This window comes from Mustela erminea, chromosome 12, assembly GCF_009829155.1.
Source record: "Mustela erminea isolate mMusErm1 chromosome 12, mMusErm1.Pri, whole genome shotgun sequence".
Taxonomy (NCBI): Eukaryota; Metazoa; Chordata; class Mammalia; order Carnivora; family Mustelidae; genus Mustela; species Mustela erminea.
This window is the reverse complement of record NC_045625.1, coordinates 6,945,745-6,969,210: the sequence shown is the minus strand read 5'-3', so window position 1 is coordinate 6,969,210 and position 23,466 is coordinate 6,945,745. Positions and strand designations below refer to the sequence as shown.

The 23,466-nt window shown below is 51.1% G+C and overlaps 1 protein-coding gene across 16 annotated transcripts in view; it reads left to right on the top strand.

The window, feature by feature from the left end:
- The window catches only part of SPTAN1 (spectrin alpha, non-erythrocytic 1), a 61,097-nt gene that overhangs the window by 7,672 nt on the left and 29,959 nt on the right, over window positions 1-23,466 (top strand). For all 16 annotated transcript variants that reach the window (XM_032308317.1, XM_032308329.1, XM_032308322.1 and 13 more), the window contains 21 exons: window positions 4,789-5,028; window positions 6,194-6,319; window positions 10,532-10,672; window positions 10,778-10,924; window positions 12,667-12,800; window positions 12,960-13,104; window positions 13,184-13,338; window positions 13,882-14,017; window positions 15,267-15,368; window positions 16,189-16,326; window positions 16,664-16,774; window positions 17,462-17,539; window positions 17,679-17,834; window positions 18,061-18,265; window positions 18,757-18,938; window positions 19,265-19,508; window positions 19,699-19,821; window positions 20,356-20,573; window positions 21,614-21,706; window positions 22,048-22,182; window positions 23,254-23,402. In XM_032308317.1, coding sequence (XP_032164208.1) covers window positions 4,792-5,028; window positions 6,194-6,319; window positions 10,532-10,672; window positions 10,778-10,924; window positions 12,667-12,800; window positions 12,960-13,104; window positions 13,184-13,338; window positions 13,882-14,017; window positions 15,267-15,368; window positions 16,189-16,326; window positions 16,664-16,774; window positions 17,462-17,539; window positions 17,679-17,834; window positions 18,061-18,265; window positions 18,757-18,938; window positions 19,265-19,508; window positions 19,699-19,821; window positions 20,356-20,573; window positions 21,614-21,706; window positions 22,048-22,182; window positions 23,254-23,402 — 3,155 coding nt within the window. In that variant the 5' untranslated portion in view covers window positions 4,789-4,791. The remainder of the gene's footprint in view (window positions 1-4,788; window positions 5,029-6,193; window positions 6,320-10,531; window positions 10,673-10,777; window positions 10,925-12,666; window positions 12,801-12,959; window positions 13,105-13,183; window positions 13,339-13,881; window positions 14,018-15,266; window positions 15,369-16,188; window positions 16,327-16,663; window positions 16,775-17,461; window positions 17,540-17,678; window positions 17,835-18,060; window positions 18,266-18,756; window positions 18,939-19,264; window positions 19,509-19,698; window positions 19,822-20,355; window positions 20,574-21,613; window positions 21,707-22,047; window positions 22,183-23,253; window positions 23,403-23,466) is intronic.

Genomic DNA, 23,466 nt, shown 5'->3' with positions numbered 1-23,466 from the left:
GGTGAAAAGCCTGCTTCTCCCTCTCCCACTCCCCCTGCTTGTGTTCCCTTTCTCGCTGTGTCTCTCTCTATCCAATAAATAAATACAATCTCTAAAAAATAAAAATAGAGTATGGCAGCTGCAGTCATGGGCAGAATCATTGGTTCTGGGAACCAGAGGGTCCCGGCTCACCCCAGGTAGGCTCTGTGACTTGGTTATTGGATGACCTTGTGTCCCCTGCCTACTTAATAATGAAGTGGCAGCAGTTTCTCTGTTTCCAAGTTCCGAATGTAACTGACTCTAATGTGTGCCGAGTGCTGTGGTCAGAGAGGAAGAGGAAGATAAGGTCTTTTTTATATAGTCCCTTAGGAACTCTAAATTTACTAAAGAACCACAAAGACGGCAGGGAGAAAACCTGGCAGAATGTGACGGTCCTCTGAAGAGCATGGGGGCAGTGAAGACTGCCGACTGAGGACCGCAGAGAGGACAGGGACAAGGTAGTTGCTCTAGACTTGCAGGGCTTTGTGTGGTGTTCGCTGCTGGAGCTGTGAGTGGGAGAGGACAGTCCTGCCTAAGGGGGACTTCCTGAGCTGGGAAATGGGCCCTGCCAGGGCCTGTAACTTGTTGGAGTTGGCGTGGGAGTTTGATAAGAGATCAGGCCGGAGCAGACCGTGTAGGCGAGTCCGTGAAGTCACGTTTACATTCTAGACTGTGTGGCTGGTAGTGCTCGTGATCCTTGTCAAGAGCCCGGCCGGCCGTCAGCCCGCAGGCACGCTCAGATTCTGCCCGGTTGTGACGAAGTATTGTTAACAGAAATTCCGCTCTGCCGCAAACAGATGTTTACTTTTTTTTTTTAAGATTTTACTTATTTGACAGGCAGAGATTATAAGTAGGCGGAGAGGCAGGCAGAGAGAGAGAGAGGAGGAAGCAGGCTCCCTGCGGAGCAGAGAGCCCGATGTGGGGCTCGATCCCAGGACCCCGGAATCATGACCTGAGCTGAAGGCAGAGGCTTTAACCCACTGAGCCACCCAGGTGCCCCAGATGTTTACTTAAAAAAAAATAATAATATATTTATCTATTAAATAATTTATTTACCTGAGGGAGGGAGCAGGGGGAGGGGCAGAGGGTGGGTGGAGAGAAAATCTCAAGCAGATTCCGTGCCAAGGATGAAGCCTGACTCGGGGACTCAATCCCAGGACCCTGAGATCACTGACTGACCAGGAATTGGATGCTTAACTGACGGAGCCACCCAGGCACCCCCAGACATTTAATTGTTTAAGGGCACCTTCAGATTTTGGTTTCAAGGATAGAAGATATTTTTTCCAGACACAGCGGTCTGTTGATAACGGAACGGCCTTCTTGAGCTCTGTTTCATCAAGCCCCCCCCACCCCACCCCCGCCTCCCCAGCCAAGCGAAGAGGCCACCTCATTTCTCAAAACTGCCATGTGCTCAGGCCCAGATTAGTAATTCCTTCTGCTCAGCAGGCTGACGCCTGGTTGCAGACACTCGTTCTCCATTTGCTGTTCTTGTCACAAATCTGGCTTTTCCCCAGGTGGAATCCCAGTTTGACAGTATGGAGAGGGTGACTCGGTCGGACGATGGGGCTCTGGTCTCACCTTTTACAAGTGAATTCCCGTGTCCTGCATAGCAGCACCAGCACTCAGCATATCCTTGGTTGTTTGTCAACACTTTTCTTAATGGCCGTATATGCCAGAAATCGCGGATACAAAGATTAGGGTGCTCCGTCTAATTATACCGTGGGAAGTCTATACAAGTGCTTCATAAATCTGCACAAAAGTGTGATTAAATCTGAGGAGGAGGGAAGGAGGGAGCGTGGAGCCCAGCGTGGGGAGGAGGCAAGAACGTGCGGCTTACTCCTCTCGGCTGGGCGTTGAGGTATAAATAGGAGTTATCCAGTCAGAGGAGAGGCCGAACATTCTACACAGAGGAGGCCTAGGCAAATAGCAAATAGCTGGGAGTCTGCCTCTTTTTTTTTTTTTTTAAGATTTTATTTACTTGTCAAAGGGGAGAAAGAGCAAGCTCATACACAAGCCAGGGGAGCGGCAGGCAGGGGGAGAAGCAGGCTTCGGCTGAGCAAGGAGCCTGAAATGGGACTTGATCCCAGGACCCCAGGATTGTGACCTGAGCTGAAGGCAAATGCTTCACTGACAAAGCCACACAGCGTCTCTAGCTTAAGGTCTTTTTTCTTCTTCTTCTTCTTCTTCTTTTTTTTTTTTTTCTTTTTTTCGGGTTTTATTTATTTATTTGAGAGAGAACCTGAGTTAGGGTGTGGGAGAGGGGGAAGCAGACTCCCTGAGCAGGGAGCCCAATTCAGGGCTCAGTCCCGGGACAGTGGGATCATGGCCTGAGCCAAAGGGAGACGCTTAATGACTGAGCCACTCAGGCGCCCCGCTAGCGTGGAGTCTTTCAAGGGAATCCTGTATTTGGAGAAGAAAGTATATTTCAGCATGCCTAGAGGGTAGGGAACATGGAAGAGAGCTGATACCAGCCTCATGTGCTGGGCCAGATCACCACGCCCTGCTAAAGAGCTGGATCCTTTCCTCCCTCAGAACAGAGCCGTGAAAGATCTTAAAGCATGGGAGCGATGTGGCCAAGAACATGTTTCTTTTTTCTTTTTAAAATTTTTATTTTTTTTAGATTTTATTTATTTGGCAGAGATCACAAGTAGGCAGAGAGGCAGGCAGAGAGAGAGGAGGAAGCAGGCTCCCTGCCGAGCAGAGAGCCCGATGCGGGGCTCAATCCCAGGACCCTGAGATCATGACCTGAGCCGAACGCAGAAGCTTAACCCACTGAGCCACCCAGGCGCCCCAATCAACCAGACTTTGTGGAGAAACAATAATACAACCAAAAGAAGGGGTCAGTATGTGGAGAATAGTTTGGAAACGATGGTGGTTGGCCAGAATCCCCTTATGTCCTCTTGGTAAGGAATCTGGTAGCTTTCTAGGAAGGTAGTCCTAGAGTGGATCAGGTCTGAAGGATGCTTTGTTGCCACCTCTTGAAGCTGATTTAATCCCTAAAGAGTTAAAAACAGTGACCTCACCGGATCCCACCCAGGCTGTTTCCGTCCCAGCTGGATGCTGGGAGCCGTCTGTTTCCTGTCTCCTGTTAGCCCAGCCCGGTGAGCCAGAAGAGCTCTCAAATGTCTCCTGGCCAGCACAGTTTTTATACCGTATATAAATTACGGGCAGTAGCCGGAGGGGCTAAAAAGTTTATCTGCTCTGCTTTCCCACCAAATCTCTGAATCTTCTGTAGAATGGAATTTGACCTCCGACAGGTTCTGAGATGCCCCATTTTCACCTGCCATTTTTAGTCATCGTAGGGAACCAAGGCACAGGAAAGTGCCTCGCAAAAGGTCATGTGGTACTGTCACATTTAGAAGCTCTTTTTTCTTTCTTTTTTCTTTTTTTAAAGATTTTATTTATTTATTTGACAGAGAGAGACATCACAGTAGGCGGGGGCGGGGGGGGCAGGCTTCCCAAGGAGCAGTGAAGCCGGATGCGGGACTCCATCCCTGGCCCTTGGATCATGACCTGAGCCGAAGGCGGTCGCTTAACCGAATGAGCCACACAGGTGCCCGATTTAGAAGCTCTTCGTCAACAGTCTGTACCTCTGTCCCGCTGTGGTCCGTAGGTTAGAGGAATCACGCTTACTCCTAAAGAGCGTGGGGTGCCTCTTCTGGGTTTTGCCCACGTATAGGTCAGGTTTTCTTTTTGACGTGAGATTTTGGTGAAAGTGTCCAGAAATCTGGGGTTTTAAAGTTGGGGCCAACTGAGCACTGTGGGGAGTGCTGCTTCCTCCATCAGCCTGCCCTTGTAGCGAACTTGAAACTGATGCTGAACGCCAGTGTGCCATCCACGGGAGCAGGCGGGCAGAGGGCAGGGTAAACCTGGCACCACACCTTCTTGTTCTTGTGTTTAGATTTCTGGTTTTGAGTATCACATCAGATCCAGATTTAGAGGCACAACCTCCTGTTTATTAGTAATCACCATAACTCTTTTTTATGTAAAGCATCCATTGCTTTAAAATTCATGTAATGCAAGTATTTGTGACATAAACCTGAATTTTTTTTTTTTTTTAACTCAAGTGTAGTTGACCTACCATTTTTACTAGGTTTGGGTGTGCAACTCACCACACTTTCTTTTTTTAAGTTGCACTGTGACTTTCCGTTTGTGCACATTCACGGGACACCGCCTGTTCCTGGCGCAGACGCTCTGGTGGCCTGAGGAAGACTTGTGGGATTATGGTTCCCGAGAACTAGGACCTCAGGGGCTCTGACTAGGTGAAGTCTCGTTGACGTTAAGGACCGGGTTACTTTGTAATCCTCCCCTTTTCTTCATTGGATAATAGGCTGAGTTCTGGAGAGATAGAAAACCCAATTTAAGTAAGAGAAAATTCTTCCTAAGCTCCACACAGTGGAGTGCAGAGACCAGGTTTCAGGACCTTCGAATGGATTTCTCAGTACTTCTTTGAGAACCACTTTGGCATTTCCTTTGAATCCTTCAAGCCTGTGTAGAATTGCTGGGAAGCTCTAGTTCTCCCAGTTTCTCTGGGTTTGGCTGTGGTGTTGGTGAGGCGTCCTCTGAGGGACCGTCGCAGCGAGTGGATGGCTGTTTTTCACAAAGGACTAGAGTTGATGCTCGTTGTTCCGTCCTGAGAAGGGACTCCCTTCTCCTTTCGTTCACCTGCCAGGGCTCTCTGGTAATTCTTTTCCTTCAGAGAGGCTGACTCCGTAAAAGCCACTTTGGTCGTGTGGTGCTTACTTAGTTCAGGGCATTCTGTCTTTTCAGAAAATGGACCCAAGTGGGGTCAAAGTGCTGGAAACAGCAGAGGACATCCAGGAGAGGCGGCAGCAGGTCCTAGACAGATACCACCGCTTCAAGGAGCTCTCTACCCTCCGGCGCCAGAAGCTCGAAGACTCTTATCGATTCCAGTTTTTCCAGAGAGATGCTGAGGAGCTGGAGAAATGGATTCAGGAGAAACTACAAATCGCATCCGATGAGAATTACAAAGACCCAACCAACTTGCAGGTGCGTCTCATCTCCCTGAGTTTCCTGCCAGGACTCAGGAGTGCAAATGTTTTTGCCCCAAAGTCACACAAAAGTCATTTAATTATGACCTTGAGCAAGAAGAATGTAGATCAGACATAAGGCAGGACTAACTCACTATTCTGAAAAGCCCTTGGTGTGTGTGTTATACTGTACACATGAAGATGTATGTGGAATCTCGGGGGCATTCTTTTCTGGATGCTTCTAGCTGATGGTTCTCAAAGCACTGCCTTGCAACTGTTGGTGGTTTCACGGGGAGGGTCTGGGTTGAGCTCTTGGAATTTTAATTTTATTTTATTTTTAGATTTTATTTATTTATTTATTTGAGAGACTGTGAGAGAGAGAGCATGAGAGGGTTGAAGGTCAGAGGGAGAAGCAGACTCCCCGTGGAGCCGGGAGCCTGAAGCAGGACTCAATCCCAGGACTCTGGGATCATGACCCAAGCCCAGCCGAAGGCAGTCGCTTAACCAGCTGAGCCACCCAGGTGGCCCGGGTTGAGCTCTTAGAATATGAGTTTTCGAGAAAGACACACTAATAGTGTTGCTGATGGAGATTTTATAGTTAGATATCTCTTTAAGCAACTCACTGGTAAGTCTTATCAGAAGCAAGCCTTTAAAAATCACTAAATTGTAACTGAAGTTAATTTTGTGATATAAATTGTGCCTCAGTAAAGCTGTTTTTTAAAAAAAGGACAGAGCCTTTCTTCTCATTGATTTTGGTGAAGGACTTTTTTTTTAGCAAGTGGAACACATGGTTCTCTTACTACCCCCAGAGTCCTCCAAGAAGAGAAGAAAGTGTCATATACTGAGTGAATGTGGATGGATTATTATCCAGGAGTAAATTGTACATGCTAATTGTTGGTGTGGCCCTGTATTTCTAGAGGGATTGGATGTCCACATAAAGGCTAATTTCCTGGTAGTAAAGATAGCACAAAGTTGGTGGCCCTCAGTGGCCAAGCTTCCAAAAGCCGTATAGATGAGGTCAGAGTATTTGAGTAATTGTGGGGAAGTGGGGGCGATGCTGAGTGTCCCTAATTAGAGGGAACGGGATTCACAAGGGGAGAACTAAGGGGACCTGAGGCGGGGCGGGGCAGAAAGGTGGCTGGCATGTGGTTGCAGCTGTGTCTCCCCTCACGGTCCCCCAACAGGGCAAGCTGCAGAAGCACCAGGCCTTTGAAGCTGAAGTCCAGGCCAACTCAGGAGCCATTGTTAAACTGGATGAAACTGGTAACCTGATGATCTCAGAAGGGCACTTTGCATCTGAAACCATAAGGGTGAGTAGGAGTTGTGCCTGCTACCGGAGGCCATCTGGTCTGGTTGGGGGAGGAATGTGGATTAAGTGCCAATTTGGGTTTCTAAAAAAGCCTTTTCTAGCTTTTTTGGTGATTTTTATATTTAGAGCAAGAGTGGGAGGCAGGGGCAGAGGGAGAGAGAGACCCTCAAGCAGATTCCCCACCGAGTGTGGAGCCCGACACAGGGCTCGATCCCATGAACTATGAGATTGTGATCTGAGCCAAAGTCACTAGCTTCTTCTAGCCTTTTCAGAGAATTTGTGAAGTTTTGCCTTTGTAATATGATGATTCAGTATGAATGTAAACAAGTATGTGTCTGCTCAGTGGGGAGTTAATATTCTTTTTGTAAAACAGATTAGAATGTGATTATACTTTAAAGAAGATTACATAAATGAAACCTAAATGTATAGATGGTAATTAGAGGGGAGAGCATGTTAGTGAAATTGGCGAATTTGGGGATTAGGACACAAAGATCAGTAGGATTAATCACAGACACCATAAAGTTCTCTGTTGAAAACTCGAGGCCTGGATCTTGGTGACTTGCCCTAGGAGGTGGTTTGCTGAGGTCTCGTCCCCAAGCCAGTTAAGGGCCCAGCTGTGAGCAGTGACTTGTGGCACCTGTTGGTCGGTGACCTAGTGACTGAAGCAGCCAGTTGTGAAGCAAATGTCCTTACATTGTGTGATTGGGCCCATTTGGTTCCAGTTCACGGATAATTGATCTGTCTGGGCCCTAACATTTCCAGTACCAAGGTACTAAGGGAAAGCAGACCTCTTTAGGATGAAGTTTGCACACTTGGTTTCTCATAACAGGATACTCTTTCCTGTTTCTGATTTATCTCCTTCCTGTCTGTGTGTCTTGTTCTTTGTCATCCAAAGGCCCGTTCTCTTGAGGGACTGGCCTTTGCAGTCCCTTACCAGTCAAGGCAACTATGGAGAGTTCGATGAAAGCTACATTCATAAGCCCCAGTAGAGACGCCTCACCCCCTCCTCCCCAGCACCCTTGTGGAGCTTTCATTCCCATAGGATCCGGTCTAGTGGTTTTCAACAATAAATACCTATTGTCTCTCTTTTGCACTAATGCACTCCACAGTCTCATATTGAAGACTTGAAGTCAGCCCTGGGCTTATTATTAATAATTAACTATTACTAGTTATGACGTGAGTAGAAGAGTAAATTCTGAATGCCACGTGACCAACTATTTAATTACATTCAACCCATTTGGGTAATTAACATGTATCCCCGCGATTAAATATGTACCATGTGTCTCTGCGATTAAATATAAGTATCTTTCTGCTCGTTTCCCCACTGTTTTGTCCACCATCTTGAAGTAAATGAAAGCAGCCTGCTGTATTATTTGCTCGATAGAAGTTGTTTTCCAGAGTGCATGGTGATGTAGTAGTGTATTACCAGGCGGCAGAAGGGAAACAAGAGAGACAGGTTAGGTGCTTGACTTTAGTGATTAATCTGGAGAGGAGGAGACTCCAACACTCACTCCATTCAGCTGTTAGTGACGACCCTTCTCCTGGAGTCTTACTAAAGCAGTATTTAAAAGTCCTATTAGCCACTGTTTGTTGAGTAGCTATTTATGTGCAAACACTTGGCCATTTTGACACAAGTCGTCTTTGATCTCCAGTAGAAGCTCGCTAGGTACCCCCATCCCCACAGTATGGAAGGGAAGACACAGAAGCTCCGAGAAGTTTGAGTAACTTCTCCAAATCCCACAGCTAGTAGATGGCCGTTGGAATTCCAGTCCACGCCTTTGTCTACTGACAATTATTTCCTATATTTTTCCAAGCTGTATGTCATTTCTGTTTCTTGGCCAGCTGCTTCTCTGCAAGCTCCTGCTGTTTGCTCATGCCCCAGAACCGGGCCGCCCCGGCCTCTTTCCATGCAATCCCCAAGTGCACCTGCCTGCCCGCCCCCTCCTGCTCCCGGGCAGTAGTGCGCTGGGGAAGCTGGACTCTGACCTGCAGTGTGTCCAAGATCAGAGGCACCAGGAGCGGGAGGTGGTTCCAGTACTGGAGCAGGCTTTGCCCTAGTTCCTTACCTGAGGGTGTGAAAGGGAACTTTGTGGGAGACTGACCATGGACTTGAGGGTTAGGTTTTGGGGGGAGCCTTCAGTGGTCTTGTTTTTATTTTTATATGTTTATATTTTTTATTTTTTTAAAAGATTTTATTTATTTGACAGAGATCAAAAGTAGGCAGAGAGGCAGACAGAGAGAGAGGAGGAAGCAGGTTCCCTGCTGAGCAGAGAGCCCGATGCGGGGCTCGATCCCAGGACCCTGGGACCATGACCTGAGCCGAAAGCAGAGGCTTTAACCCACTGAGCCACCCAGGTGCCCCAGTGGTCTCGTTTTTAATTGGAGCAAAGGGCTTTCATTCACAGTTCCCCTGGTGATCCTGGCTTGGAGCTTCACCTGGCCCTATAACTCAGAGCGGTTGGCAGGCTGGTTCACGGGGGTGGGGAGTGGAGGGTGAAGATTGCTTCTGCGTCCTGGATAACCTGTCTGTCGCCGGTTTAGACTTTCACACCGTACCGGACCGCGTGGCGCCCCATAGTCACCGCCACCCACATCGGGTCCCATATCCGAGTAGGTGGAACATTGAGTGGCTGCTGCTTGCCTGTGTCCCCCCCTCCCCCCACAACCTTGGAGTGCCTTTCACTTTCTTCCCATTGGCAGGCGGCTTTGCATCCTGCCAGTGGTGGAAGTGAATTGTGTGAGCGTTTATTTCCCACTGCTGTTTCTCCTTTCACGAGAAACCGCACACTCTTGTTTCTAAGAGGATCCACCCATGTTGGCTGTCCCTTGGCTTTCAAGTTTTTAGGCAGCTGGGAGGGGCGTCTCAACCATGGGTGAATCCCAGACTTCTCTTCTGTGAGTGTTTCAGCCTTGCCGTGTGTTTGCCTTTTGGCCTACCAGTGTTAGGTGGAAACTCCCAGTATCTTGGGTAGGCAGAGGCAACACACTGAGATTGGATTAGATACCGGAAAGCATCCCAGAAACTGGAATTGGTGATCACGTGCCCCCAGTTGTGGACGGGTCCTTACTAGGACTTTGCCAATGGGAACCCAAAGATGCTGGGAAGTGAGTATGTTTGGGCCTCGGGCTGCCACTCTCAGGCGAAGTTGAAAATAAACCCAACCCAAGACATATTGGACCATAAACTATCTTTTTTTTTTTTTTTAAAGATTTAATTAGTTAATTAATTAATTAATTAGACAGACAGAGATTACAAGTAGGCAGAGAGGCAGTCAGAGAGAGGAGGAAGCATGGTCCCTGCTGAGCAGAGAGCCCGATGTGGGGCTCGATCCCAGGACCCTGGGATCATGACCTGAGCCAAGGGCAGAGGCTTTAAACCACTCAGCCACCCAGGCACCCCCATAAACTATCTTCTCACAGAAGTTCCAAAACCTTTTCTGCCAAAAATCCGTCTCAGTCGCGATTACGTTTCAGGACACCATCCCATCTACTTTTATTTTATTTTATTTTTTTAAATTTAAAGATCTTATTTATTTATTTATGAGAGACAGAGAGAGAGAGAGGCAGAGGGAGAAGCAGGCTCTCCGCTGGGCCCCATGTGGGACTCGATCCCAGGACCCTGAGACCATGACCTGAGCTGAGGGCAGACCCTTAACCACCTGAGCCACCCAGGTGCCCTCTTCCCCTTTTATATGAAGGTGTTCCTGTTGACTTGGGCCTTGTCATTATTTCTTTGCATTCACGGTGCCCATAGGATCTCGTGTCATTGTTTCCCTCCACAAATTCTGAGCACACCCTTCAGGGATTTCTGCTCAGTTTCCATGTCATTTCCTCCTCTCTCCTTCCACAGTAGCCTTCTGACCCAGGAATCCCACTTAATGCCTCATTATTAAGACATTAATTATAAACAATAGAATATCGATAATAGTTGAATATAATCCCCTGAAGTAAACCACAATCAAAATCCACCTGCGAAGGTCAGTTCTTTTGTTCTTTAAGACCTCCGGAGCCACTGTATGCTGTCTACTGTTTCCTGTTCTCAGAGTTCTGGTTTCCTCTCCTTTCGAGGAGTATCTTTTTTGGGGGGAGATTATCTTTAGAAAGACTTGTTCTGAGCTCTGACTTGTGGGGTTTCTGACCTGTGGGAAGTCTGTGGAGGAGCCAGATCCCATAGAAACGGTTGTGATCTCTGGGGCTGATTTCTAACCCGCAGACTCGTTTGATGGAGCTGCACCGCCAGTGGGAGCTGCTTTTGGAGAAGATGCGGGAGAAGGGAGTCAAACTGCTGCAGGCCCAGAAGCTCGTGCAGTATTTGCGCGAGTGTGAGGACGTGATGGATTGGATCAATGACAAGGTACGCGTCCCGGGCGCGGGTTTGCAGAGTGCGAGCTGCGTTTCTGGGTGCCGTTGTTTCCAAGTGTCGGTCGGTGACTCTGGCTTTCTCATGGTCGCCGAATAGGAAGCGATTGTGACCTCTGAGGAGCTGGGCCAGGACCTGGAGCACGTGGAGGTTTTACAGAAGAAATTTGAAGAGTTTCAAACAGATATGGCTGCCCATGAAGAAAGAGTTAATGAAGTGAACCAGTTTGCCGCCAAGCTCATTCAGGTAGGCAGCCGTGCTCTGTACACCTTCCCTGTCCTGATAGAACTCTCCGATGCTTTCAGAAGAAAATTTTATGGTTTTTTTTTTTTTTCCAATGACTTTTTTTTTAAGATTTTATTTATTTATTTGGGGGGGAGGAAGCACAATCAGGGGCTGTGGGAGAGGGAGAAGCAGACTCAGTGCTGAGCAAGGAGGCCGATGTGGGGCTCGATCCCGGGATCATGACCTGAGCTTCACCCACTGAGCCCCCCCAAGGGGCCCCAGAAGAAAATTTCGATGAGCACTTCCCTGGTTTCTGAGTGAGCGAGGTTTGGTAAGCCTGTGTGAGAGTTTTGCTCAGATCTAAGTAAGGCAGCAGTGCTGATTACTCCTAAGGTAGAAACTGCTTTCTAGCTTGTGGCCACGGGCAGGAAGGGCAGAGTTCATCTGCTGCCTCCACCCACTTTCGGGTAGGGCTTGGCGATGCTTTTATTGGGTTGCTGCAGCTGGTGTCAAGGATTCCCAGATGAGGGTGTGGTGGTGAATGCCTCTGGGGGTTGGCCGGCATCCACGGACGCCTGCCTGCTCTCCTGGGAGCCTGGGGAACCCTGTAATGAATGGGCTCTCCCCTGGCGGCTCTGAGCCATTAAGAGGGGATAATGGAACCTTTCCCCATTGCCTGTGTGCCGGCTCCTTAAGCTGCCGCTTTCTCCTCTGTGTCTGCAGCGGGGGTCAGAGCGCTCCACAGATGTCCGGCAGCAGGAACTAGTTTCTGCTTTCAGGGAAACTTGATTTGGGGGCTCTAAATCTTAAATGTATGCATCTGCTTCAGGGCTGGTACTTGTTCCCTCTCTGGCCAGTGATGAAGAGCCAGCATTCCTCAGAAATACCTCACCTTCCAAAGTGAGCCCCCACCCCCTGCCCCAGAACCTCGAGGCACCCTCAGATTGTGCTGAGAAGAGCGGTCAGGCCAAGCCCGAGATCTCACAGATGGATCCCAGAACCCTGAAATGCTTCATTTGTTACTTTACGTCTTAGTTTTATTAAAACAAAAACATTTTTATTTATTACATTTATTAAATAAATTTATTTATTGAGTTAATTATTTATTAAACCACATTTATTTAAAAAATGTGGTTGGTGGGGAAGGATGCTTTTAAAGAGAGCTCCAGTCTGAAGGGAGGAGCAGACCCTGAAGATCACGTCTGTGGGCAGGAATGCATGATGGGCTCGTGAACATTCGAAATAACAGATTTCCCAGCACTTGGGCAGGCATGGGTACATTGGTGAGGCCACCCTACAGCGGCCGAAGTGTTGTTACAACGTAAAGGTTTTTGGTATTGATGACCTCTGCTGCTTTATGGCCTCACCATCTACTTCAAGGGATAGATAGTGACTCTCCCCTTTTTAGGTAAGACGAAATGGAAGCCAGTTATGTTTACTTATTTATTTACTTGCAAGAGAGCGTGAGAGCCAGCCGGGGAGGGTGGGGGAGAGGAAGAGAGAGACTCTTAAACAGGCTGTGTGGAGCCTGAAGTGAGGCTCGAACTCAAGACCCCCAGGTCATGACCTGAGCCGAAATCAAGAGTCAGACCCTTGAGCAACTGAGATGTCTAGGTGCCCCAGGAAGCTAGTTTTATACAAACTTGGCTTCATTTCACACAAAAACCCAGTATTTCTTCGGAAAGATGAGGGTTTGCCGAGGCAGAGACTGGGAGGAGCTGGGGGCTCAGGACCCAGGCCGGCCTCTGCTCTCCCTCATGTAGGAGCAGCACCCCGAGGAGGAAACCATCAAGACCAAGCAGGACGAAGTGAACGCGGCCTGGCAGCGGCTGAAGGGACTGGCCCTGCAGAGACAGGGGAAGCTCTTCGGGGCAGCTGAGGTTCAGCGTTTTAACAGGTACTGAGCCGGGGCGGGCTGCGGGGCGCGGGCACGCACCTGGGGGACCAGGTCCCGGATTCGGCACATGCCAAGAAGATGCTGGAGCTGCCCGGGGTCTGGCATCCCCAGCTCTAGATGGTCGCCGTAAATGGCTGCCCTGGTGTCTCCCTTCCACAGGGATGTGGATGAGACGATCAGCTGGATTAAGGAAAAGGAGCAGTTAATGGCCTCTGATGATTTTGGCCGCGACCTGGCAAGCGTTCAGGCTCTGCTGCGGAAGCACGAGGGTTTGGAGAGAGATCTTGCTGCTTTGGAGGACAAGGTGGGTTCGGAAAGCAGCCATGCCTGAGTTAGCATGGGGGGGGGGGCTGTGAGCACAGTCTGAAGGGGGCCGTTTCCAGGTCAAAGCCCTGTGCGCCGAGGCCGACCGCCTGCAGCAGTCGCACCCGCTGAGCGCCGCGCAGATTCAAGTGAAGCGAGAGGAGCTGATTGCCAACTGGGAGCAGATCCGGACTCTGGCCGCCGAGAGACACGCCCGCCTCAACGACTCCTACAGGTGGGAAACCTCTCCCCGGGCTCAGCGTGGGGCCTTTTCCTGCCTATGACCTATGTGTTTGGAGACTGGCCGAGAGAGAGAGAGAGAGAGAGTGTGTGTGTGTGTGTGTGTGTGTTGTATTTATGACTTTGTGAATATCTTCCCATTTTATATTGCTGCATTATGACCAGTAGAAGTGGGCATCTCTCCTTAGCGATCAGGGCACCAGTGGAAAGAATATACCATTACAACTGAGTAAATCGAGGACTAGGAAATGAAAGGATGCTAATTCCTCACCAGAGCTGGAGCTGGGGAAGGACAAGGAAGTTGGAGGGAGGGGACCATGGGGAATCACAGTAGTGGACACAACCTAGATTTTAAAGCATTGATTTAAAGGATTGATTTCATAACTTCTCTTGGTCTCCTTTATGGTCAGACTGAAGAATCCTCTGTATCCCAGGACTAGAGTTGTCTGAGGACAGAATTCAGAGCTTTATTAGAAAGGCATTTCTCATCCGGGCTCTCCACTGGGAACATCTAACGACTTACCTGGGTTTTCTCTAGGCTTCAGCGATTCCTTGCTGACTTCCGCGACCTGACCAGCTGGGTGACTGAGATGAAAGCCCTCATCAATGCAGATGAGCTCGCCAATGACGTGGCCGGGGCGGAAGCCCTGCTGGACAGGCATCAGGAGCATAAGGTAGCATTTCCAACATCTTCTAGAAGGAAAGGCCTTAGCTTGTAAGGCATCAGGATGGGACTCTCACAGCCAGGTGGCTGAAACTTTGTCCACCGGTGGCTCTCACCACGGGATTGTTGTTGGTTTTGCCTTTGGAGACTGGCTCTGCCTGCTTCTCACAGATGGCGAAGTGGACTAAATGTCAGAAGAGTAAGCTGGTCTGGAAAAGTGAGGGCCTCACCCTGGCAGGATGGAGGTGTAACCGTTTTGTGCATCAGTCACGTACCGTCTTAAACAGTGTCTTCATTTAAATGCTGAGTCTCATATTTGGTGTAATTAAATTTCTTACTCTGTTTTTTTCCTAAGCTATGTTCCAAAGAAAACTGTTTTTATGGGCTCTTAATAGGTTTACCTAGAAAGGTTTTGAATGGCTGAGTAGTTTTGTAAAGCACTATGAAACAGGACTGTAAAAATTATTATTACTGTAAGCCTTCTGAGAGGCTTTAATGTGGTAGATACAAAAAAGTCAATATATGAATGTCAAATATACCAGCAACAGAAACATACCTTTTTAAAAAAGCTACTTATAATTGTATCAAAGTATAATGTAGTTGGGAATATGTCTAACAAAGGTTTTGGAAGACATTTGTGGAGAAGGCAGTTAGGCTTTGTTGAAAGACTGAAGAAAGAAAGAGAAAAGGAGAACGCCTTCTCTCGTGCGGCTGGAACAATCTTTTGTAAAGGTAGAAAAATTCTCCCTAGGACCTTTATGCCCAGTGCTGTTCCACACAGAAACCTGGCAGGTCTTTGTTTCCGGAGTGAGACAAGCTGATTCTAAACTTGATTTAGATGAAAAAAAAAAAAAAAAAGCCTCAAAAACAGCTGAGGCAATTTTGAAGAACGGGGTGGGACCAGGGGAAGCAGCTCCCTATCAGGTACTATAAAATCCTAAAGCTACTCCTCTGGCAGAGGAGGGCAGAGAGACCCCAGCGGAACAGAAGTCAGGGCTCAGACCCCTCGAGCATATGGCAGTGTGATAAGATTGGACAGAGGTGGCCTGAGAAGTCAGTGGCAAAAAGACTTCCCAGTAAATGGTGCCCTTGTGGCTGGTAACCCAGACTGATGTTAGGGAGCGTGGCCTCCTTGCTGCTCCCGCTCCTCGATGGAGATGGGATATCCTGATTTGTAACGTCTGTGTGAAAGTCAGCATCTCTGTCAGCATCTCTGTTTTCTGCGTTGCTGGCATACATCGTGCCTTTTCTCGCTGCAGGGTGAGATCGACGCTCACGAGGACAGCTTTAAATCTGCAGATGAGTCCGGACAGGCCCTGCTGGCCGCTGGGCATTATGCTTCGGATGAAGTGAGAGAGAAGGTAAGCGAGGAGAGGTTCCTCAGCGGAGCGCCTCCGAGAGCTCTTAACCCATCCTGGAGTACCCAGGCCACGTGGCCATGGTGTGCGGGAAGCTTCCCCAGAGTTTGTGCTGGGAAGTGCAGGGGCAGCTCCTTGAGGGACTGAGAAAGAAGACCTGTGTGATCGGAGGCGGAAAGTCCCAGCCGTCTGGGGCGATTGTGACCCATCTCCTACTGAAAGAGGACTTTGCAGGGAGTGGAGTCCCGCATTAGCAGTGGAGCCAAAGGAATCGCCTTCTTTAGTTGACGCCACGGGATCGGAGTGTACGGATAGCTGAGGAACACGGAGAGTGATGTTTTAAGATTGTGCAGACTAGGAAGAGACCTTCCAAAGACACTTGTTATCAACTCTGGGGCCTAAAAATGCCGTCTGGGGCATTTGCTCGCTGCCCGTGTTTTACGGGCCACCCACCCAGTCGACGTTTGTCCGCAGAGACCCCTGACTCCGTTCCTGCTGCCCGCCCTTAGAAAGATGCCCTTCCTCTGCCACCTGAAGTTTCCTTAGCATTTTGACCTAATGTCCTTTGATAACGTGGCAGTAAAATAATTCTAGACGAGCTGGAGTTCCCTCTTCTGCTTCGCGTGAGCACACACGCCGCTCAGGGTCTGCGTGTTTCCCCGTGACGTGGCTGACACAAGTGCCTGTGACTCGCCCCCTTTTGCCAGCCCGAAAACAGGCCTGAAGATGAGCGTGAGGGTTAGACAACTCCACGTGGGGGTGGGCGGCCGCCCTGCCCTGCCCTGTCCTCACGGCCCTCCTGTTCCCCCCCCCACACACACAGCTGAGCATCCTGGCCGAGGAGCGGGCCGCGCTGCTGGAGCTGTGGGAGCTGCGGCGGCAGCAGTACGAGCAGTGCATGGACCTGCAGCTCTTCTACCGCGACACCGAGCAGGTGGACAACTGGATGAGCAAGCAGGAGGTACGGCCCACGTGCCGCGCTGGCCTCCCCTGGCGTCTGCTGCTGGGGCGGCCGGCCTGGTTCGGGCAGGAAGTCACCAGCGCTGCGGCTGTGAATCGGGAGAGGAGGGCTCGCCGAGGGACCCCCAGCGCCGCTGCCTCCCGCCGCCGGGCTCGGGGGTCACCCTCTCATGAGATTAGTGTTGAGGGCGTTAGGCTTTCTGGAAGAGATCTTGCGAGTTTAAAAGCTGTAGAATCTCCTGTTTGCGTGTTCCGGCCACCCTCTCCTTTGCTGGCCAAAAGCCTTAAGGGAGAAAGGATGGGGGCGTCTCTCTGAGCGCTTCGGTCTCTCTCTCCAGGCCTTCCTGCTGAACGAAGACTTGGGAGACTCCTTGGACAGCGTGGAGGCGCTCCTTAAGAAACACGAGGACTTCGAGAAGTCCCTCAGCGCCCAGGAGGAAAAGATCACAGTAAGACCCTTCTCTTTGTCGCAGCTTTGGGTGATCCTCAGGTTCCGCCCAGAGTCCATTCTCTTCTCGAGGGTTTCTGGGCACACGCGTCAGAGGACCCGCGAGACCGGGTTCAGCTGCAGCCCTCACCGTGGTGGCAGAGCTCGGCCTCGCAGGAGGCCTGCCGTTGCTCACGGGACGAGATCTTCTCGTGATGTCAACCTCCACACCGATGTTTCACTTCCATTGCGAGTAGTTAGAGTTCAGGGCGCCTGGCTGGTTCAGTCCGCGGACTGTGTGACTCTTGATCTTGGGGTCATGAGTTCGAGTCCCACGTTGAGTGTAGAGATTACTTAAAATCTTCAAAAAATAAAATTAAAGAGTAGAAGTAGCTGGAGCTCATGCGAGAGGTTTTCCTCTGGAAAACAGTTCTTAGATGCAGGAACTGGAAGGCCGTTGACCTGTTGTGCCCCTTGTCTGATCCTGTCAGACGTGTCCTGACATCAGCTACAGCAAACGTCTCCCGTCCGGAAGGGAGCTGGCGGGATAGTGCTGACTCTGACTGACACCGTCAAGCAGACGCTCAGAGGTGAAGGAGAAACGTTGACCTGTGTTAGGATTTAGTGTTTTGTGACCAGTCAGTCATTACGAGGCCACGCTGTGCCACTGTGTGGTTACCAGCGAGGGACCCCGATTCTTCCCTCATAGGCGCTGGATGAGTTTGCAACCAAGCTGATTCAGAACAACCACTACGCCATGGATGACGTGGCCACCCGCCGAGATGCGGTGCGTTCCGGGGCTCCCCACGTGCCTTCCCTTCCGTCCCTGGCTCTCCCTTCTGGGACGCGTGTTGCCACGTAGGCTCTTGAGCCAGAAATCCCTGGGGAGTAGGAAGCAGAGGTTCACGTGGCTCCTTGTCTTTCAGCTGCTGAGCCGCCGCAACGCCCTTCACGAGAGAGCCATGTGTCGCCGGGCCCAGCTGGCCGACTCTTTCCACCTGCAGCAGTTTTTCCGAGACTCAGATGAGCTCAAGAGCTGGGTCAACGAGAAGATGAAAACTGCCACAGATGAAGCTTATAAAGTAACGTCCTGCAGCGTTGCGGTGTAGCATTAGGCTAGGAGGTTAAAGGCAGCTCTCAGATAAATTATAGCTAAAGAAAGAAATAGGGAATCCCCAAAACTGCACTATTTAACGTGGGCGGTTTTCTATCTCCACGCCTGCCAATAAGAGAAGTATGAAGGTAACACAGGGTAGCTTGACCATGCTCAGGTTCAAGGTAGAACCCCCCTTTTCCTTTTATTGGCAGGACCCATCCAACCTACAAGGAAAAGTACAGAAGCATCAGGCTTTTGAGGCTGAGCTCTCGGCCAACCAGAGCCGCATTGACGCCCTGGAGAAAGCGGGGCAAAAGCTGATTGATGTCAACCACTACGCCAAGGATGAGGTAGCCGCTCGGATGAATGAGGTCATCAGTTTGTGGAAGAAGTTGCTGGAAGCCACTGAACTGAAGGGTGAGAGGAGGTGTCTCCCTGGGTCGTGACAGGAAGGCTGGGGATTTCCACGTCCCTTCCCGGTTAAGTGCAGGGACTTCCAGCACCCAGGGAAGGGGGGCCCGGAGATGTACGCAGGCTCATGTCCCGGGCGGGAGTTACTTGCCGTGCGTTTTCGATGCTTTGTGATGGGGCACGTGCGGTTGATATTGCTGGTGAGTGCGGGAGCCCGAGTCAGAAGAGGGAGATCTGGTCACCCGGCTGTGACTGGACTGGGCCCCATCACTGAAAATCGAGGCTCAGCTGAGAGCCGAGGACACTCAGTAATTCTCAGACGTTCTTCTCCCCCGGAACTTCCAAGTCTGTATCTCACTGCCTGTCCTTTGTGAAGGACACGAAGCGTTAGCTGCGGTCCTGACCCCGCGTCGCTCAGTAAGGTGCCGTCGTGGTGAGCGCTGTTGGCAGAAGGATTGCGTGAACAGCTGGGTAATCAGACGTGCTCCTTTGACCAGGGATAAAGCTCCGCGAGGCGAACCAGCAGCAGCAGTTCAACCGCAACGTCGAAGATATCGAGCTGTGGCTGTATGAAGTGGAGGGTCACCTGGCTTCAGACGATTACGGCAAAGATCTTACCAACGTCCAGAACCTCCAGAAGAAGCACGCCCTGCTGGAGGCTGACGTGGCCGCTCACCAGGTAGAGGGTTACTTGGGGGCTGTCGTCAGGCCAGTAGTGTGGAAATGGGAACGAAGAACGGCAAGCGACGTGAGACCACACTTGTTTTTGGAAGGATGAAAGGTGTGGGTTTGCTTCGGTGGCCTTACGTGTTCTGTCTTCTCCGATTAAACTCCTCCCACAGAGCCTTCTGGGAGCCCCAAATGGGGGGAGGAGATGGCAGAAAAAATGCTCCCCGGACTGGGAAGAGTATTTTTGTATGTGATCAAATGACCCTTGAAGTCAGATCGGATCCGTCCAGAACCTAGTTGCCACGCTTTCAAGCCTCTGTCCTCTTCTGTCCCCAGGATCGAATTGATGGCATCACCATTCAGGCCCGCCAGTTTCAGGATGCTGGCCATTTTGACGCCGAAAACATCAAGAAAAAGCAGGAAGCCCTCGTGGCTCGCTATGAGGCACTCAAAGAACCCATGATCGCCCGAAAGCAGAAGCTGGCTGACTCCCTGCGTTTGCAGCAGCTCTTCCGTGATGTGGAGGACGAGGAGACGTGGATTCGGGAGAAAGAGCCCATCGCCGCGTCCACCAACAGAGGTCAGTCTGCTTCCGCCAGATGAGAATCAAGTCTGAGAAGGGGCTCTACTCTCCTAGCCTAAGGAGGTGCATGTCAGAACAAGGAAGGTCAAGTTTAAGTTAAACTGGAACCCTGGTGGAGCCTGAAGAGTGACCGGGCTGACTTTGCCCTTGATGGCTTGGGTGACCAGGGAGCGGTTTCTGCTTTCAGGCAAAGATTTGATTGGCGTCCAGAATCTGCTGAAGAAGCACCAGGCCCTCCAAGCAGAAATTGCTGGCCACGAGCCCCGCATCAAAGCCGTCACGCAGAAGGGGGACGCCATGGTGGAGGAAGGTGAGAGGGGGCCACCCGGGGAGCGCTGTGCCCTTGTCCTTACGTCCTTTCTGTGGTTAAGTGTGTGGACTCGAGTCAGGTTGAACTGTGGGGTCGAGGATCTTCTCCGTCCTCTCGCTGTGTGCCCTTGCCCTGTCCTCCCGATCTGAACGTCTTACCTGTGAGATGCAGGTAATAAGGCCTCCTCCTGACCTCGCTGTGAGGGTCGGTTGAGGTCATGTAGGGGACAGAGTGGAACAGCCTGGTGTGTGTCTCAGTGAGGACCCGGGGGTGGCGCTGTTAAGCTTTCCTTATGTGTCTGCGCTCCAGTCCCTGGTGTCAGTTGGGGTATCTGCTTCGTAGGGTCTGGATGGAGATCATGGCTCGAGGAGGCAAAAATAGAGCAGATCGCTTAGAAGTTTGGGACCCGAACCTCCTAAAACGGGACTTAGGGGCCTGGCTCGCCACGGCGGCATCAGCGAGGGGCCATGGATGCCTAGAAGGCCTGTCTGTCTGGCGCCCTGGCAGCCTCCTTTGCACTGTCCTCCCTTCCAGGCCACTTTGCTGCCGAGGACGTGAAAGCCAAGCTCAGTGAACTGAACCAGAAGTGGGAGTCCCTCAAGTCCAAGGCCTCCCAGCGGCGGCAGGACCTGGAAGACTCCCTGCAGGCCCAGCAGTACTTCGCCGACGCCAACGAGGCCGAGTCTTGGATGCGGGAGAAGGAGCCCATCGTGGGCAGCACTGACTACGGGAAGGACGAGGACTCCGCGGAGGTGAGCGAGCGCGAGGAGCCTGCCGGGGCTCGCGGCGGTGCCTGCTGGGAAGGTGCCCCTGTGCGGCAGGTGTGGCCTCTGTGCTGTCGGTGTTCAGGGCAGTTTAGAACCTGTTTACTTTCCACCGTGGAAACTCAGCCTGGCCGTGAGAGAGCGGAGACTACCTCCTACCTCGAGCTCTTTCTCTTCTTGTCCCTCTGTTCTCTCCTCATGCACGCGCACATATGTCCATGAGCCCGTGTTTTGCATTTTTTTTTTTTTTTTTAATTTTTATTTTTTTTTTTTTTTAAAGATTTTATTTATTTATTTGACAGAGAGAAATCACAAGTAGATGGAGAGAGGCAGGCAGAGAGAAAGAGAGGGAAGCAGGCTCCCTGCTGAGCAGAGAGCCCGATGCGGGACTCGATCCCAGGACCCTGAGATCATGACCTGAGCCGAAGGCAGCGGCTTAACCCACTGAGCCACCCAGGCGCCCCCGTGTTTTGCATTTTTGAGTCAAACTCTGACATCTTGCTCACGAAGGGCTGGTGGCGCTCTACTGACCTCTTAGCTTGCGAGTCTGCGTGAGCAGAGTAGCTGAATGTTGATGCAGCAAACCGGATTCTGCCAAGAGACGGGACGGGGGGACTGAAGGGCCTGGGCAGCGGTGGTGGAAATTGATGGTGAAGCCCCACGTGGCGAGGGAGAGTAGCAGCCACGGGGAGGGCACGTACCCGGCGCGCTTCGGTTTGCGGATGCTGTTGAGTTCTCATGACGGGTGGTGGGCTCCCCATGTGTACGACACTGTGCCTTGTGTCTCCTTGTCTGTTCCCAGCCCCGCAGAGGCATGAACGGGCAGGGAGAAAAGAGAGTATTGTGAATCACGTAGAATACGCCCTCCACGTTTGACGTTCATTAGAAATGGGGGGAGAGTGTGGAGCAGGAGGTGATGAAATCAGCATGTAACCAAGCGCGTCTCGGGACACTGGCGGGTCACTGGGGCAGCGTGGCCAGAGCGCCCCAGCTCCTTGCGCTGGGCTCATCTGTGACTTTGGTTTCAGGCTCTACTGAAGAAACACGAAGCTCTGATGTCAGATCTCAGCGCCTATGGCAGCAGTATCCAGGCTCTGCGGGACCAGGCTCAGTCATGCCGGGTGAGCTGGGGCCCTTCTGGGGGACGGGAAGCTGCAGGGCCCCGGCCCTTCCAGCATGTGTGACGGTCGTAGGCTACGTTCTGGTGGCCTCACTGCGACGTCCTGGGACACAAAGACGTATATACAGTTTAAAATGAGATTCTTGTTGTTGTTTTGTTTTAAGATTCAGAATAGCTAAAGTTCTGGAATCAGATTTTACTGGTAGCTTAGAGGAGAATTCTCTCATGAACGTATGTTTGGGACACTTGGTCCAGTTGGAGTTGAAATCGGAGTCTGTCTTGTGCTCAGTGACGTACCACGAGCATCCTTTAATCGGGTTTGCCCTTCCTTGGGATTTTTAGCAACAAGTGGCCCCCATGGATGACGAGACTGGGAAGGAGCTGGTCTTGGCTCTCTACGACTATCAGGAGAAGAGCCCTCGAGAGGTCACCATGAAGAAAGGGGATATTCTCACCTTGCTCAACAGCACCAACAAGGCAAGGCGTCAGAAGTGGTCCTGTGTCTGTTTCCATTAGCACCGCCGGTTTTGCTCGATGGGGTTTCTGTGGGTCTTTGTGTCTGGACCAAGCCTGGGTTAGAATTTGAGGAGAGACCAGAGTCACCCCATCAGTCTCCCTCTTGATACAGGTCCATCTCGTGGGAGATCAAGAAGGTAATCTGTGCGTCTGCCCGACACCTGGGGGCAGTGCACTGGCTCCCACTCTAGAGGGCGGCTGCTTTTCCTGATTACACACATCTAGGAGGAATTTCTTCTCCTTAGACCAGAGTTTGCTTTTCGGGAACTCGTAGCTGCAGGTTCTTAACCTAGACCGTGTGGCTCCAGCAGAGCTGACGGCAGCCGTGATGTCACCCCATAAGCCCTCGACGTTAAATGCTTCCCGGGTCGTCAGCCTCCCTTCCTTGACCTGTGCTGGTTTGATAGTGACTTGGAGTGAGGTGCGTGGCATGCCACAAGTTTTGTCCGATGAATCACAAAAGCTGCCAGTCGAGGCTGGAGACATGGCTGCCGTCGTCATCAACGACCCTTACTCGTACAGCCCTCCTTTACCCTGACCGTGAGCGTTTGAGGAAATCTGTGATTTGTGTTTCTTTTGATTCTCAGCCTGTCTTGTCCCAAGAAACTTACCGTGATGGTGGACATTGCTGTGTGTGCCGGCTCTGCCGTGGCTGTGCCCACAAGTGTTGATTAAGCACTAGAAATGTGGTTAATGGAGCTCTTAAATTTAGTTTTATTCTAATTTATTTAAATTTACGCAGCCACGTGTGGCTAGTGGCCACACGATTAGTGCAGTTCCGGAGAGTGACAGGACTGCCTTTCATGCTGGGTGTTGTCGCAGCTTTCTTGTGACGCTGTGCTTGGCAGGTGATAGTCTTTGAGGAACGTGACTTTGACACTGTCATGGGATCCTCCTGACCTGGTCAGGGCTGTGCCTGTGTGTGTGTGTGTGTGTGTGTGTGTGCACACACGCGCACGCATGCACGTGCGTATGCACAGGCCCTCTCGGTCTCGGGAATTCATGCTTCCGGGTGTCCGTCTGTCTCCTTAGGACTGGTGGAAGGTGGAAGTGAATGACCGGCAGGGCTTCGTGCCGGCGGCGTACGTGAAGAAGCTGGACCCCGCGCAGTCGGCCTCCCGCGAGAACCTCCTAGAGGAGCAGGGCAGCATAGCTGTGCGGCAAGAACAGATTGACCACCAGTAAGGGCCCCACGGGCGACTAGCACGGCCCCGGTGTCCCTTGGGGCTTCCTCAATGTCCCACG